At 39.1% G+C, this 15,811-nt stretch overlaps 1 protein-coding gene across 1 annotated transcript; it reads left to right on the plus strand.

Moving 5' to 3' along the window:
- Window positions 1-5,085: 5,085 nt before the first annotated feature.
- Window positions 5,086-7,169, plus strand: LOC131431238 (general transcription factor IIF subunit 1). The gene is made up of 3 exons (XM_058596832.1): window positions 5,086-5,236; window positions 5,298-6,784; window positions 6,840-7,169. The coding sequence occupies exons 1-3, from the start codon at window positions 5,222-5,224 to the stop codon at window positions 7,048-7,050; spliced, it is 1,713 nt and encodes a 570-aa protein (XP_058452815.1). The 5' UTR covers window positions 5,086-5,221; the 3' UTR covers window positions 7,051-7,169.
- Window positions 7,170-15,811: the final 8,642 nt, after the last annotated feature.

Below are 15,811 nucleotides of genomic sequence, written 5' to 3' on the forward strand. Positions count from 1 at the left end.
GGATAGGAATTACTTTAGCGTTTTTCCATCTTTTTGGGAAGTAAGCTAATGAAAAACACTTGTTGAAAATTTTAACCAGGAGTCTCAAGGCAACACCGGGAAGATTTTTAATAAGAATATTAAAAATTCCATCATTACCAGGAGCCTTCATGTTTTTGAGTTTCCTAATAATTGATTTAATTTCATCAAAATTCGTCTCAATAATGTCATCGTGTGATAACACTTGGGTTGAAATATGATCATACTTCAGTGAGACTTCATTTTCAATAGGACTCACAACGTTTAAATTAAAATTGTGGACACTCTCGAACTGCTGAGCTAGCTTTTGAGCTTTTTCACCATTTGTAAGAAGTATTTGATTTCCTTCCTTGAGAGCAGGAATTGGTTTCTGAGGTTTCTTAAGAACCTTAGAAAGTTTCCAGAAAGTTTTAGAATATGGTTTAATTTGTTCAACTTCTTTAGCGAAATTTTCATTTCGCAAAAGAGTAAATCTATGTTTAATTTCTTTTTGTAAATCCTTAACTATGTTTTTCATAGCAGGATCACGAGAACGTTGATATTGTCGTCGACGAACATTCTTCAACCGAATGAGCAGTTGAAGATTGTCATCGATGATAGGAGAATTTAATTTAGTTTGAGCTTTGGGAACTGAAAGATTTCTAGCTTCGATAATATAATGATTCAAATTATCAATTGCTGTGTCGATGTCCGCAGAATTTTCTAAAATAGTTTCATGATCCACATGATTTTCAATGTGAGATCTGTAATCCAACCAATTAGCTCTATGATAGTTGAAAATAGAACTAATTGGATTAATTATAGCTTCGTTGGAAAGTCTGAATGTTACAGGAAGATGATCTGAGTCAAAATCAGCATGAGTAATCGGTTCACTACAAATGTGACTTTGATCTGTTAGAACCAGATCAATTGTAGACGGGTTTTTCACGGAAGAGAAACAAGTAGGATTACTGGGATGAAGAACTGTAAAGTAACCAGCTGAGAGTTGATTATGAAGTATTTTACCATTACTGTTATTTTGCCTACAATTCCACTGGACATGCTTAGCATTTAAGTCCCCTATTACGAAAAATTTCGATCGATATCTTGTAAGTTTTTGCAAATCGCCTTTAAAGAAATTTAATTGTTCGCCGGTGCATTGGAATGGCAAATATGCTCCAGCGATGAAATAAATTCCATGAATGGTTTCAACTTCGATTCCCAAGCTTTCAATAACTTTAGTATTGAAAGAAGGTAAAATTCGATGTTTAATTTGCCGTTGGACAAAAATGGCAACTCCACCACCAATTCCAGTAAACCTGTCAAATCGATGAACCACATAATGTGGATTACTTTTCAATTTTACATTTGGTTTAAGAAAAGTTTCTGTCACAATGGCAATATGAATTTTGTGAACTTTGAGAAAATTATAAAATTCATCTTCACTCGATTTCAAAGATCGAGCATTCCAATTTAAAATATTCAAATAATTATTTAACATCACTGTTAAATTTTAAATTCATTATAATATTATTTGCAAATTTCCATCCGATTTGAAATGCTTCAAAAAGTGATGAAGTCGAATTCATTTGGATGATCATTTGAAAAAGTTGATCTTGTAGGTAGATCATTTTATTTTCAGTTATATCGCCTAAATCGACTTCATTTAAAGAAGCGAATGGCATTGAAGGAATATTTGTAGGTAGACTGCCATTAGAAGAAGATGATTTGGCCGGTCTACCTATTAATAAATTGTTTTCGTTAGAAGAAGAACTGCAAGGCGGTCCTGTGTTTTGATTATTTACATTAGAAGAAATAGGAGATAGATTTCTACCTAATATACCAGCATAACTGACATTAGAAGAAGATGATGACGAGGTCGATCTACCTGTCAATAAATTGTTTTCGTTAGAAGACGAATTGGCAGGTGCCTTAGAAGAATTTTCAGGTATGTTCTGTAAATTTAAGGTCGTTGATTTGACTTGTTGTCTAAGCGAACGAGCGTTTAAAATTTTTTCCCTGACAGGACATTTCAAATAATTGGATTTATGATTTCCATTGCAATTTGAACATGAAAATTTATCAGTGGTTTCATTCATTGGACAAACGTCTTTCGAATGCGATTTACCACAATTCAAACACCGTATATCCATATGACAATTTTTGGTTCCATGGCCGAAGCCTTGGCAACGACGACATTGCGTTAAGTTTGCAATACGATTATGCCGTTTATAATGTTCCCAATGAATTTTAATGTGGGAAATGAAACGTACTTTTTCTAAAGTTTTCAAATTGTTTACATCACTTCGATTGAAGTGTATTAGGTAAAGTTCATGGGAAATTCCAGAGCGTGGTTTAGAAGTACCATTCGCTCTTTTTTTCATAAGTATTACTTGGGAAGGGGCAAAACCAAGCAATTCTTTTATTTCATTTTTAATTTCATCAATACTTTGATCATTTGATAATCCTTTCAAGACAGCCTTGAAGGGTCTGTCTGATTTTATATCATATGAATAAAATTTATGAAGTTTTTCGGACAAATATCGAATAAGACGTTCGTAATCTTCCAATCCATCCACCAAGACTCGACATTCTCCTCTTCGTCCGATTTGAAATGAGACTTTTACTTCCGGGAGAAAAGTAGAAAGCTCAGTACGGAATGCTTTGAAGTCGGAAATCATCACCGTCACTGGTGGCATAGATTGATGTTTCTTCCCAGAACGACAAGCGTCCATTTTGGGAATTTTTGAAGAATTTTCTTCTATGTCGCTACAATCGGATTCAGGAAGAATCTCGTAAATATTGTTAGACGGCATAGGATCAACGGAAGGGAAATCCGTCCGTTGTCTTTTATTTTTACATTCAGATTCTATAAGATCGTGAATGTTATTAGAAAAATGTTGAATAACGAATTGTGATTTATTCCGTATTGAATTATTTTTAGCCTTAGGCTTGTTGCCTTTCCGGTTGGACGCAGGCATTTTTGAAATTAATGAAATTTTAAATTAAATTAACTAGGCTAAATTAGTCTTCGATTAGACTCCTAGCTAGCCTTAAAAAAGGCTGATTAATTTCTTAGTCACTCTAATATCACTCTTTGTATCACTTAGTCACTCTAATATCACTCTTTGTATCACTTAGTCACTTAGTTAGTGATTCAGGTAGCCTTGAAAAAGACTGAAGCCTTGAATCAATGAAACTCTAGGTAGCCAGAAAAAATTCCAGGAGCCAAGAGCTATACGCGTGCGGTGCGAACGACTGTTCAACACCGACTGATCTACTTCTTCTTCATCTTCACTTCTGGTGGCGTCACCTCTCTTGAGATGACGCCGATTGATGGCACAGCGATTTAGCTATATTGCCAGTTAGTTTTCGTTTATAGTCCAATGGACTTTCTTTTCACTGGACTACAAGTGAAACCCTCGCTATGTGACAACGTGGAGTCACCGAAGTACGGATGAAAATCCTTTCTTTCTCGCGAAATACTCGAATTTTCACCGCACTAACACGATACGACGTGTTCACTCGTTGAGGGTTTCACCGGAAGTCAAATCTCTACTTGGATGTCTGTTCTCTGTGTTTATGTGTACTTGTCTGATCATTCGACCGACGACACGACCTGCCACTCGACTATCAAAACTGTATCGCAAAGTCAATGGCGCGTTGTATTCTCGACACTTCTGGAGTACTTGTCTCATAACGAATATGTAATTCGTAGTGGCGTACCGTACCGGCAACGAATATTGTTGACTAACAAAAATTTGATTGTTGTTTCGGTTGTTTAAGGCAATAAAAACTTCTCGTGTATTATCTTCAGAGGGAATATATTCACCTAACTAAGCATTTATCACTTTCATAATGTTCCCAGAATTACATTCCCCGTTTAAAGTTTTGCTCGAGGTTCCTGGTTTAAAACTAGTCCACCAAGCCGATTGAATGTAGACTTTTTGATAACTCCAGGTGACCACAGTGTTTCTATAAACTTTGTGGACATATCAGCATTGTTTAAGGTTGTCAAAAATTTTGAACGTAACCGGTAACCAGATTTCAAAGGTGATTCCAAAGCATTTATGAAGTCTTGTTCCAAGCAACTAGCAGCGTAATTAACAATAGCACACACTCCGTCTAGTGATTGCGTTTCATTCGAACGTCGAATGCACTTCCGAATAATGAATAATACAAATAATGAAAAATTGTAAAATATTTTTAATAATGAAATGTGAAATTATTCCATAACTATTTCAAACTGTTTGTTTATTTATTCTGGTGCTCCTTGGTAACTACACTCAAGCAAATTGAGTAGTGAAAATCATAAGGCAAATCTTATGATGCATCAAAAATCATCAAAATCATAATTTCATAAGATAAATATGAAAAATATACCTCTTCAATATACATCTCATCTATCACTATTATAGTTTTCATACGAACAACTTATGAACTTCACAATTAATGAGAGAAGTTATGTTTGTCATATAAATTTCGCACAATGTTCCTAAAAATTTCGTTTGAATTTCATAAGGCGTTTTATTGGAATTCCTATTTTCGGGATTTCATAAGGCGGTCTTATGATTCGCTTACGATATTCTTGTGGCTAAAAATCATACGAAATCATTATGAAATTCCATATATTTTTTGCCTGAGTGTAGTTCATAGCAACTGAAACAGTGTTGCTCGAATAGTTAGTTTTTGTCATTTTCAAGGGGTCGCTATATTTATGGTAACTGGTGGTAAATCGCTCACGAACACTTTTTATTCCGATTTTTCTTCGAAGTGTCTGGTCGTGTCGTCGATTCGACTCTAAGTGTCAAGCCAATTGAAAATAAAGTGTCACATATTTATTGATTATAAATAGTCTCTCGTTTGGTAGATGGAATGTAAGTGTATTTTTTATAGACTTCAATGTAATTTCACTTGAATAGAATTCGAAGTGATTAACACTTACAATTGAAGTGTCAAAGCAATGCAGCGAAACTGAATGTAAAACACTTTAGTCCAACGTGCTGATTTTTATCAGTGGATGTTTTATAAATTTTATGAAATGTCGGTATAATGTCGAGTACCGCAATACAAAATTGTTGACGTCTAGATTTTTAATATGTTCGTTTCTGTCGTTATTGTTCGCTAAAATTTAGCTTATTTTACATTTCATTGAAAGTTTCAGTTGAAAGGTGCCATTATTATACTATTCCAAGTAAATTGATTCAGGACAAATAATATAGTGATGAGTGGTCCATCCGTAAGTAAAGGCATCGGAAGTTTTTATATTTTTTGTTGAATAATCATAAATTCCATCGTAGGGTCATTCATCCGCAAGCAGCTCAGCTGCCGGCAGTAGCTCTTCCGGTCCACCCGTTTCGGTGCAAGAATTCTCAATACGGGTTCCTAAAAATCTGAAGAAAAAACACCATGTGATGCGTTTCAATGCAACGTTGAATGTGGATTTTACCCAATGGCGTGCGGTCAAGATGGAACGTGAGAACAATTTGAAGGAATTCAAAGGGTTTGAAGAGGACATGCCGAAATTCGGCGCTGGATCTGAATTCAATCGTGACCTGCGAGAGGAAGCTCGCCGTAAGCGGTATGGTATAATAGCCAAAAAGTATCGGCCGGAGGCTCAGCCTTGGATTTTGAAAGCAGGTGGTAAGAAAGATGGTAAAAAATTCCGTGGAATTCGAGAGGGTGGTGTGGGTGAGAATGCTGCTTTCTACGTATTCACCCATGCACCTGATGGTGCTATCGAGGCGTATCCGTTACACGAGTGGTACAATTTCCAACCGATACAGCGTTACAAAGCACTATCGGCAGAGGAAGCGGAACAGGAGTTCAGCAAAAGGAAGAAGGTTATGAATTATTTCTCGTTGATGTTACGAAAACGTATGAAGGGTGATGATGATACGGTAGAAGATCCAGAAGAAGCAAAAGCTAAGAAAGGTGGAACTGGAAAAGCGAAGGATTTGAAGATCAGTGATATGGACGAATGGATTGACTCGGACGAGTTGAGTTCGTCGGATGACGATGACGAAGGAAAATCAAAGGAAAAGGATAGCGACGAAGAGACCGACAAAAAGGCAAAAAATAAAAAGAAAGCGCTGGCAGAAAGTAAGAAGAAGAAGCGTGACGTAGATGAGGAAGCATTGGAAGAGTCAGATGACGGCGACGAAGAGGGGCGAGAGTTGGACTATATTTCCGATTCCTCGGAAAGCGAATCGGAGCCGGAAGGCAAGGCAAACAAGGAACTTAAATCGGTCGCCGAAGAGGATGCTCTGCGTAAGTTACTTACCTCAGACGAAGACTCAGAGGATGAGGATAAGAAATCCGAAGAGGAGGACAGTAAAAAAGAGGATGACAAGAATGCTAAATCCAAGGAAAAGGAGAAAGAAGCTAAGGATAAAGAATCGAAAGATTCGAAGAAAAAGAAGAAGAACAAGAAGAAGAAGAAATCGGAGAACGACAAAAAGGATTCCTCCAGTGGGTCCAGTTCTGATAGTTCTGATTCGGAGGGTGAAAACAGTAATTCCAAGCAGAAAAAGAAACATAAGAAAGACAAGGAAGGATTTGCATCGAATCTGTCCAGCGCCAACAATTCTCGTTCGGCGTCCCCGAGTATGAACCAGCTGGAGGGGAATAAACGAAAGATGGCTGGTTCCAACATGCCAACGGCGGATCTGACCGGTTCGGACAATAGTAACAGTCCGATGTCGACACCGGCCAAGAAAACCAAAATGGACTCAGCTCTGGCGTTGCCTCCGACCTTCACCGGACTTGTTAGCTCCAACAGCAAGGAGTAAGTACCACAATGTTAGTGTTGATATGTTTAATTATTACCGGAAAATTTTCAGCGACTATGGCATTACCGAGGAAGCCGTCCGACGATATCTGATGCGCAAACCGATGACCACAACTGAGCTGCTAACGAAGTTTAAGAACAAAAAAACTGGCGTTTCAAGCGAAAAACTCGTTGAGACGATGACTGCTATTCTGAAGAAAATTAATCCGGTTAAGCAAACCATTCAGGGGAAAATGTATCTCAGTATTAAGGTTCCCAAATGAGTGGACCAGTTGGTTGGTTTACGAATGCGGTAGGTACCTTCTGGTGTTTATTTTACTTAGCCCTGATTTATGTTGATTATTATATAGAGGCAATATAAAAGAACGAACGGATTGGATAATGAATAGTGAAATAATTAAAACGCACATATTCGAAACACCTAATCTCAAGAGTAATCATACAATAGCGAGTGATATCTTATTTTGTCCGTTGAAAATCTAAAACGCTCTGCTGGTTTACAAGCTTTTCTTGAAGGAGAAGGTAGCTTCGGAAGAGTGAGGGACCTATCAGTTGAGAAGCATTGCTCTGATTGATCATTCAAAGCAGCGAACCTATGAAAGTACGCGAATCTTTCAAAGAACCCAATCAGTGTGGTCACCACGAGGCAGCGTGATGATGATTCTTTTAACATATCACATTCTCACATTTCACGAACAAATCGCGAGCAACATACTTCTTTGCGAGCATGGCGCCTTCAGCTGAGTCCGCATCGATTCTCGTACATAGAAGCAGTAGGTGAGAGAAATCGACAGTCCTATGACAAAAGGGTCTAACCGCAAATGAGAGCCTCTCTTTGTTTACTTTCTCTTTTGATTATTACGGAGCCATTACAGCAGGTTTTTGGAAGTTTCAAATATAACTCCAAAGTTTTGACTTGAATGTTTAATGAAGAGTAAGTCATCAAATATAAAATCAATCCGGTAAATCGTGAAAGAAAAAGTAAACTAAGAGAAACTGTCATTTGCAGTTAGGCCTTTTTGTCGTGGGACTGTCGAAATGTCCAATTTGTGCGCGCCAAAATAGCAGCACATCGCATCCATACAATTGACATGATATGTTCAGTGTGATGCCGTGCGATGGCGTAACTGAGCTGAAGACTGATTTCTTCTAAGCTGTTAGGGTCTGCATTGATATGTCATTAGAAGAATTCAGCCAATTTAATTATAAACAATACAGGAGAGAATACGACCCGGAACAATCGGCATAGACCCACGCGACGATATAAGGACTACGATTGGAAACTTGGAACATGGAACTGCAAGTCGCTAGGTTTCGCAGACTACGATAGGATAATATACGACGAACTAAATCCTCGCTACTTCGACGTCGTAGCGCTGCAATTGCTTTGTTGGATGGGACAGAAGGTGTGGAAAAGCGGACATCGAGCGGCTACCTTCTACCAAAGCTGTGGCACAACGAACGAGCTGGGAACTGGCTTTATAGTGCTGAGCAAGATGCGTCAGCCGATCAACGCTAGGATGTGTAAGTTGAGAATTAAAGGCCGTTTTTTTCAATTACAGCATCATCAACGTGCACTGCCCACATGAAGGGAGACCCGATGACGAGGAATAAGCGTTCTACGTACGCGCTGGAACAAGCCTATGACGGCTGCCCACGCAGAGACGTAAAAATTGTCATCGGTGACATGAATGCCCAGGTAGGAAGGGAGGCAATGTACCGACCGGTAATCGGGACGAACAGCCTGCATGCCGCATCGAATAACAACGGCCAACGGTGTGTCAACTTTGCGGCCTCCCGAGGAATGGTAGTCAGGAGCACCTTCTTTCCCCGCAAGGATATCCACAAAGCTACCTGGAGATCACCTGACCAACAGACCGAAAACCGAATCGACCACGTTTTGATCGACGGAAAATTTTTCTCGGACATAAACAATGTTCGCAGTGCGAATATAGATTCGGACCACTACTTGGTTGCTGTATGCATGCGCTCAAAACTATCGACGGTGGCTACCCAACGTCGCGGTTTAACATCGCGCGGCTCCGGGATGCTGGAGTAGCCCAAGATTACGCGCAGCAGTTCGCAGTGGCACTACCAATGGAAGAGCAGCTTGGTGCAGCTACTCTTGAAGATGGCTGGAGAGACATCCGTTCTGCCATAGGTAGAGCACTGCATCAGCAACGCTTTGTACGGCGGCTCCGAACGTAAGGAACGATTGGTTCGACGACGAATTTGTTCCGTGCTAATGACACAAGGAAGTTCTACGAGAAGGTGAACCGTTTGCGCAGAGGCCATGTGCCACAGGCCGATATGTGCAAGGACACCAATGGGGATCTTCTCACGAACGACTGTGAAGTGATCGAGAGGTGGCGGCAGTATTTCGACGCGCACCTCAATGGGGATGTGGCGGAATACGAAAGTAGCGGCGCGGTAACGAACTTGGGAACGCGTGCGGAGTACGATAGACTGCCGGTCCCAGACCTCCAAGAAGTCGAGGAGGTGGTAAACCGGTTGAAAAATAATAAGGCCGCTGGCGTTGACCAACTACCAAGCGAGCTACTAAAATACGGTGGTAATGCACTAGTGGAAACACTGCACTGGGTCGTTACCAAGATCTGGGAGGACGAGATTTTACCGGAGGAATGGATGGAAGGAATCGTGTGTCCCATCTACAAAAAGGGCGATAAGCTGGATTGCTGCAATTACCGCGCGATAACTCTGCTGAACGCCGCCTACAAGGTACTCTCCCAAATCTTATGCCGTCGACTTTCACCGATTGCAAACGAATTCGTGGGACAATATCAGGCAGGATTTATGGGCGAACGCGCTACCACGGACCAAGTGTTCGCCATCCGCCAGGTGTTGCAAAAGTGCCGGGAATACAATGTGCCCACACATCACTTATTCATCGATTTCAAATCAGCCTACGACACAATCGATTGAGAACAGCTATGGAAAATCATGCACGACTACGGATTCCCGGAAAAACTGATACGATTGGTCAAGGCTACGATGGATCGAGTGATGTGCGTTGTTCGAGTATCGGGGATAAACTCGAGTCCCTTCGAAACTCGCAGAGGGCTACGGCAAGGTGATGGCCTTTCGTGGCTGCTATTCAACATTGCTTTGGAGGGTGTGATAAGAAGAGCGAGGATAGACACGAGTGGCACGATTTTCAGAAAGTCCGTCCAGCTACTTGGTTTCGCTGATGATATTGATATTATAGCACGCAACTTTGAAAAGATGGAGGATACGTACATCGGACTAAAAGCTGAGGCCAAGCGGATCGGACTAGACATCAATGTGTCAAAGACAAAGTACATGAAAGGCAGGGGCTCGAGAGAAGATAACGTCAGCCACCCATTACGAGTTCTGATTGGTGGTGATGAAATCGAAATGGTCGACGAGTTCGTGTACTTGGGCTCACTGGTGACTGCCGATAATGACATCAGCAGAGAAATTCAGAGACGCATATTGTCATCAAATCGTGCTCACTTTGGACTGCGCAGGACGCTTCGATCGAGCAAAATTCGCCGTCGTACGAAGTTAACTATCTACAAAACGCTGATTAGACCGGTTATCCTCTACGGGCACGGAGTCCTGGACAATGCTTGCGGAGGATCAACGCGCACTAGGTGTTTTTGAACGGAAGGTGTTGCGAACCATCTTCGGCGGAGTGCGGATGGAAGACGGTTCGTGGAGAAGGCGAATGAACCATGAACTGCACCAGTTGCTGGGAGGACCAACCCTCGTCCAAACTGCCACGGTCGGGCGGTTACGGTGGGCCGGGCATGTTGTTAGAATGCCGGAGAACAACCCGGTTAAAATGATTCTCGATAATGATCCGACCGGTATAAGAAGAAGAGGCGCGCAGCGGGCAAGATGGATCGATCAAATTGAGGACGACCTGCGGACCCTTTGCAACTACCGAGGCTAGCGGCGAACAGCCATGAACCGAGTTGAATGGAGACGCCTCCTGTATACAGCAGAGACCCGCATAGTCTACGACTGAAAGAGTAAGTAAGTTGGCCATGGTTCCATACCAGTATTTTTTCTAAGACGAATCCTTGTGAAACATATGTTTTAGTCGATATTAACATAAGGCGCGTGCTAATCGTTTGAGAACATTTACAGAGAGCAACTCGAGCTTTTATTACTTAGCTACGGTGATAGCTTCAAAACCGGATCTCAATGCTTCATATAGTTCACATTTTTTGTAAAGTTTAAAATTAAAATTTCAATAAAATTAATAGTATTGAAATTAAAATTTCAATAAAATTAATATTTTGAAGGTTTCGTGAAGATGCAAAATATTAGAAGATTTGATTCAATATGCGAAGGAGTTTTTAAACATTATCGAGAGGAATATTCTCTAGTGAATTTTTCACAACTGATTCTGAAACATGTGAGATCAGTTTCATTGAAAATTTATTTAGTGAATTTTTTGATCGATATTCTTTTTGGTCTGAAAGTCACATGCAAAACATTTGATTTTTTTCCCAACACTGATCGTAACTATTTCACTAATGTTTAAGCTCTTGAATCTCTTGAACAGTTCGGAGCAACAATAACACAATTCTGTATAAAATGTTCAAAACGACGTATCTAACAATGAGAGATTCTCTTTGCTTGCTTTCTCTTTTGAGTGCCTTAGAAGATACTTTATTAGATTCCAATAATTCGTCGATTGAAAGTTGAGTAATACCCAAGATAACACACTAATTAGATGACTACTATTCATATGTAATAAAACTGTTTGAAAATTGATAATCTTCTCGAAGCAAGGAAGAAATGGATAATTTAATTGTTTTTGAAATATTTAAGCCCTAAACATTATTTCCTAATATTCTTTCCATTCTTTCTATGTTTACTTATACTTAATAAAAATACAAACAGGAACTTTATTGGAATGACTGATGATTTGAGACATAATTTACTTCTATTTATACGATATAAGTGCAACTAAACACTTTTTTTACAGCATAATATAACCGAACGGTTGCCGATAAAAATTCTTCGATTTTTGATTACTCTGCTCCGTATTGAAAATTTTATGATTCTCAGTATAAGACCGAGTTTCTATAACTATATCCTGTGCGCATCGAAATGGTATGAACGTTGCTTAACCAGGATTTCGTTTCGGGAGGGGCCCAAAGATAAAAAATAATGTTACTGAAGATTGCTTATGTACCTAATTCTCGGTGTGCCTTTTACGGGTTCTTTTAACAGACACTTTAAACTTTTCCACTGGAACTGTTATTGTATTACATTTCTTTACGTTTACTGTCTTGTTATTTCTGCAACACATGTCTTAGACCTTCTAAATAATTCTATATCTGTTTTTGATTTCGGGAGGGGCCCGGGCCCCTCGGGCCCCCCCTCTGGGTACGTGACTGTATTGTTGACAACAACGCCACCAAAACAGAATACGTTGGCTTCAGGGACCAGCTTCCATAGCAGGGGGTGTGCCAAACCCATTGGAAGTCAATTTCGAACCTAGTTTCAACGTTACTGAACTGAAATTTGAGTGAGCCTTGAACCTGATTGTTACAGCGGCACACATTTCCGACTCAGTGCAGTGAAAATTATTAGAGTAAACTACTCTGGGTCAGTTTCGGATTTTCCAAGCGTTTTTGCTCGTTTTGGCGGTTCGATTGGTACTTCAGGTACTCAGCGGTATCGAATAAAATAAATGAATTAAGGTATAAAAAATATTTATTTACAATCACTCATTATTAAAACTACTCTTACCGTAATGATGCTAGTCTAAAATCACAATTTGTGTTCGTTGTTCAAGTTCAAGTACGTTCTTCTCGCTGGTTTCAAACGGTGCACCACAGTCGCAACCACGTGTTTCACGTGGACTCGCACCTTATTTATGTTACGTGCGCACCTTATCCGTTTTAGGCTGCGGACAGCTCTATTGATGTTATTTCCGCTTACTGTCGCATCACGAATTATCAGCTTAGCTTCGTCACCAAGTGCAGAACTATCGGTCATTGTTTCCTCTCTAGAGCATGACAGATCCAAGCACCATGGCGTACTTTGATCCAGTGTTGTCAGTATACTTCTGGTTTTCGATGGTACTACAGAATCGGTTTGGTACTTTGAGATGCGCTTCGTTGGCCTTATTGGCTGACGTAACGGAGAGGTTCTCTGAAAGTTCAGTGACCGATGCTCCATAATGACTGATGTACTGTCTATCTCGATCACGACACAACTGATACAGTCTGGTTGCAATTATTCACTTATGTACTGTCGCCACCGGCAAATGATTGCTGCTTGATCAGCATGTAGTTTGTGTTTGGTTATTACCTGATGATATGCGAAAAGAGAAAAGTTTTCGGGACAAACAAATAAACACTAACAAAAATAGCGGATTGCCTGGCAGGCAGACTGCTAGCAAAAGTACATGCACGAACAGGATTCGTTCACGTTTCTACCCGCTACTAGGCCAATATACCTACACGGATTACAGAAGTCATCCCATTCACTAAAGTAGGTTAGTGAACAATGCAATTATATGCAGCCCAATAGATTTGCTAGGGGCGGAGATGATCCTCAGTAATTTGGTTACAACCGGAGTTGATTGCACTGGAGCACGGGTGGCGGATGAACTCGGCAATAAAATTTTGTCAATGATCTAAAGCTGTACCTTCGGTCTGAGTTCTGAAATTGAAGGTTAATATGTTCCTAAGATGTTGCTTTTTGCTAGCTCGATTCGAATGCAGTGATAACTGCACAGAATAACGATTTGAGGGGCTTTCAACTCATATTTGCTTTATCTTGAATCTACAAATGATCAAATCATCAATGATCAATGATGCAATACAAAATTTTTATCTAGGTAAAACGCCCTATTTCTTGATTAAGTAATTAATCGTTTTTCGAAACATAATTCAATATATAATTAGGTAACCTACACCGAGGATACTACTCATAAGAATATCATAACTCCAACGGTATGATTGAGTCGATTTTCATTTTTTGACTTCTTCATAGCTGTCGTATGTCGTTTGTGAAGTGACTTGTTGTATGTGAAGACTGCTAAAAAGTTTTCAACAAAAACATGCCTGCAGTAGTCTGTTATAATCGAAAACGCACGAAGAGAAAATCCGTCAAACCGGAGCCTCGGCCACTTCACGATCTTTTTGTTATTTGCTTTGGCAACCAGGCTAATTTGATGAACTTCAAATCTCGGTTGATTTTTCAATAGGCATGAGCAAGTGATAATTTCTCTTTCGATTATTGTGACGTGATTATGAAGCTTTTCTTGAGTTTTACAATTCTGTTTGAAAGTCGAAGGTTTCGGGTATCATTTTATACAAAGAGTTGAGTGATAAATGTGAAAACTGCTTGGTAATTAATAGAAGAGAAAATAAACAAAGAGAAACTGTCACTTGCTCTTACGGTCTTTTGAAAAATCAACCGAGAAATGACTTGATTTCGAAATGAGAGACTCATGATAGTTCGGTTCGGTTTTTTTAAAGAGTGAAATATAATAAATTAAAATAAAGTGTGGCGCAAAATTTGGCAAAAATCGCTTTTTTAGGATGTTTACCGCTGTTCATTTTTATTTGGTTTCATAAAAATACAAATTTCAGAGATAAATAAACGAAATCTTGTAAACTTCATTCCGGCGAATTGACAGAAAATTTTAGGCTGCACTTCAATTATGAACGTGATTTATACATTGCTTTTAAAGGAGGAAAGGTAGTGTTGGTTTTTTTCCAGGAGCTACGTGGTTACGAACCTGTTCCGAATGTAAGCGTTACTGAAAACTGAACTCTATAATTTACTGATTAAACGATGAACTTTCAAATTTACTTACTAATTCACATTTGCTCACTTGTAATGCAGATATTTTTGTCACAGAAGAAATGGCGGTCTGAATGATCTTTCGGATAAATTGTTATTAGTGTATGTCAATCTGATTTCATATCGACATCGAGGATTTCAAAGTAAAAATAAGAAAACATTTGGTAAACTCTTCAGTTATAACCATTAGTAAAAATCGATCCTATTTGAATCTTACCACTATAGAAATAATTTAGACTACGTTTTTGGGTCAATATACACGTACATTGATCCATATTACTTGATTATCTAAACAGTGAATTAAAATGAATTTGACCTTTATTAAACAAAATCATATCTTTAATTATTTTCTTGACTAATTTTTTTAGCTTTGATAACAATACTCCTCTTGAACTTTTCAGCATCAAAAAATGTATATTCACTTTGCTCGTTTGGTTCCTTCGGCTTCCTCCATGCGCGTCTCTGATTATAACAAAGTCTCTTGTCTGCAGCTTGTTTTAGAGATCCGCAGATTCACAGACAGTTTGGCATCATCTTACTGAGTTTCGCTGGTAATACTCATAAAAGTTGACACGTTGACATCTAGGGTAACAGAGGTATTTTGGCCCACTTTAGGATTGATTTTATTTTGGCCCACTTTCTAAAAATATCCACCAAATATTGTAATATCTTTAAAAACTCTTTCCGCAATAGGTAATTTAATGTGATTAGCTTCAAATTGATGCAAAATGAGTTACTTAACATCGATAAAATCCGATGAAATCGATAAAGTTTGTTAGGTGGGCCAAAATATATGAAGTGGCCAAAATACCTCTGTTACCCTAGTGCAAAACATAAAAAACTATGACTATACGTAGAACACATAAAATTCGAATAAGCAAATAAGTGTTAAAACTTTGAATTTCGAACGGAATTCATGGTACATAGTTATTTGACATTCACTTCAAAATTATAGGAAACGCTTAAGTCGCCAAATTCTATGTTAATTTCGCATTAATACCTCTTTGTTTTACGTAAAGATATTAATTGAATCACGATTTTCCAAATCAAGTGTTTTTCACATAAATACGCCGCATTCTACTTGTGACTAATCAAAAATAATTAGAAAACGTGTTACATTCAATGGAGATACGTATCTTATGTCGTTTTTCATTGATTCCACTCGCTCGGTGCCAGTGTTTTGCCCTGACAGCCGATCAATGAAAC

The sequence above is a fragment of the Malaya genurostris genome, chromosome 2, assembly GCF_030247185.1.
Source record: "Malaya genurostris strain Urasoe2022 chromosome 2, Malgen_1.1, whole genome shotgun sequence".
Classification (NCBI taxonomy): Eukaryota; Metazoa; Arthropoda; class Insecta; order Diptera; family Culicidae; genus Malaya; species Malaya genurostris.

Coding starts and splice junctions, on each gene's coding strand:
- LOC131431238 (XM_058596832.1), top strand. Junction 6,785..6,839: donor GTTAGCTCCAACAGCAAGGA/GTAAGTACCACA, acceptor GAAAATTTTCAG/CGACTATGGCATTACCGAGG.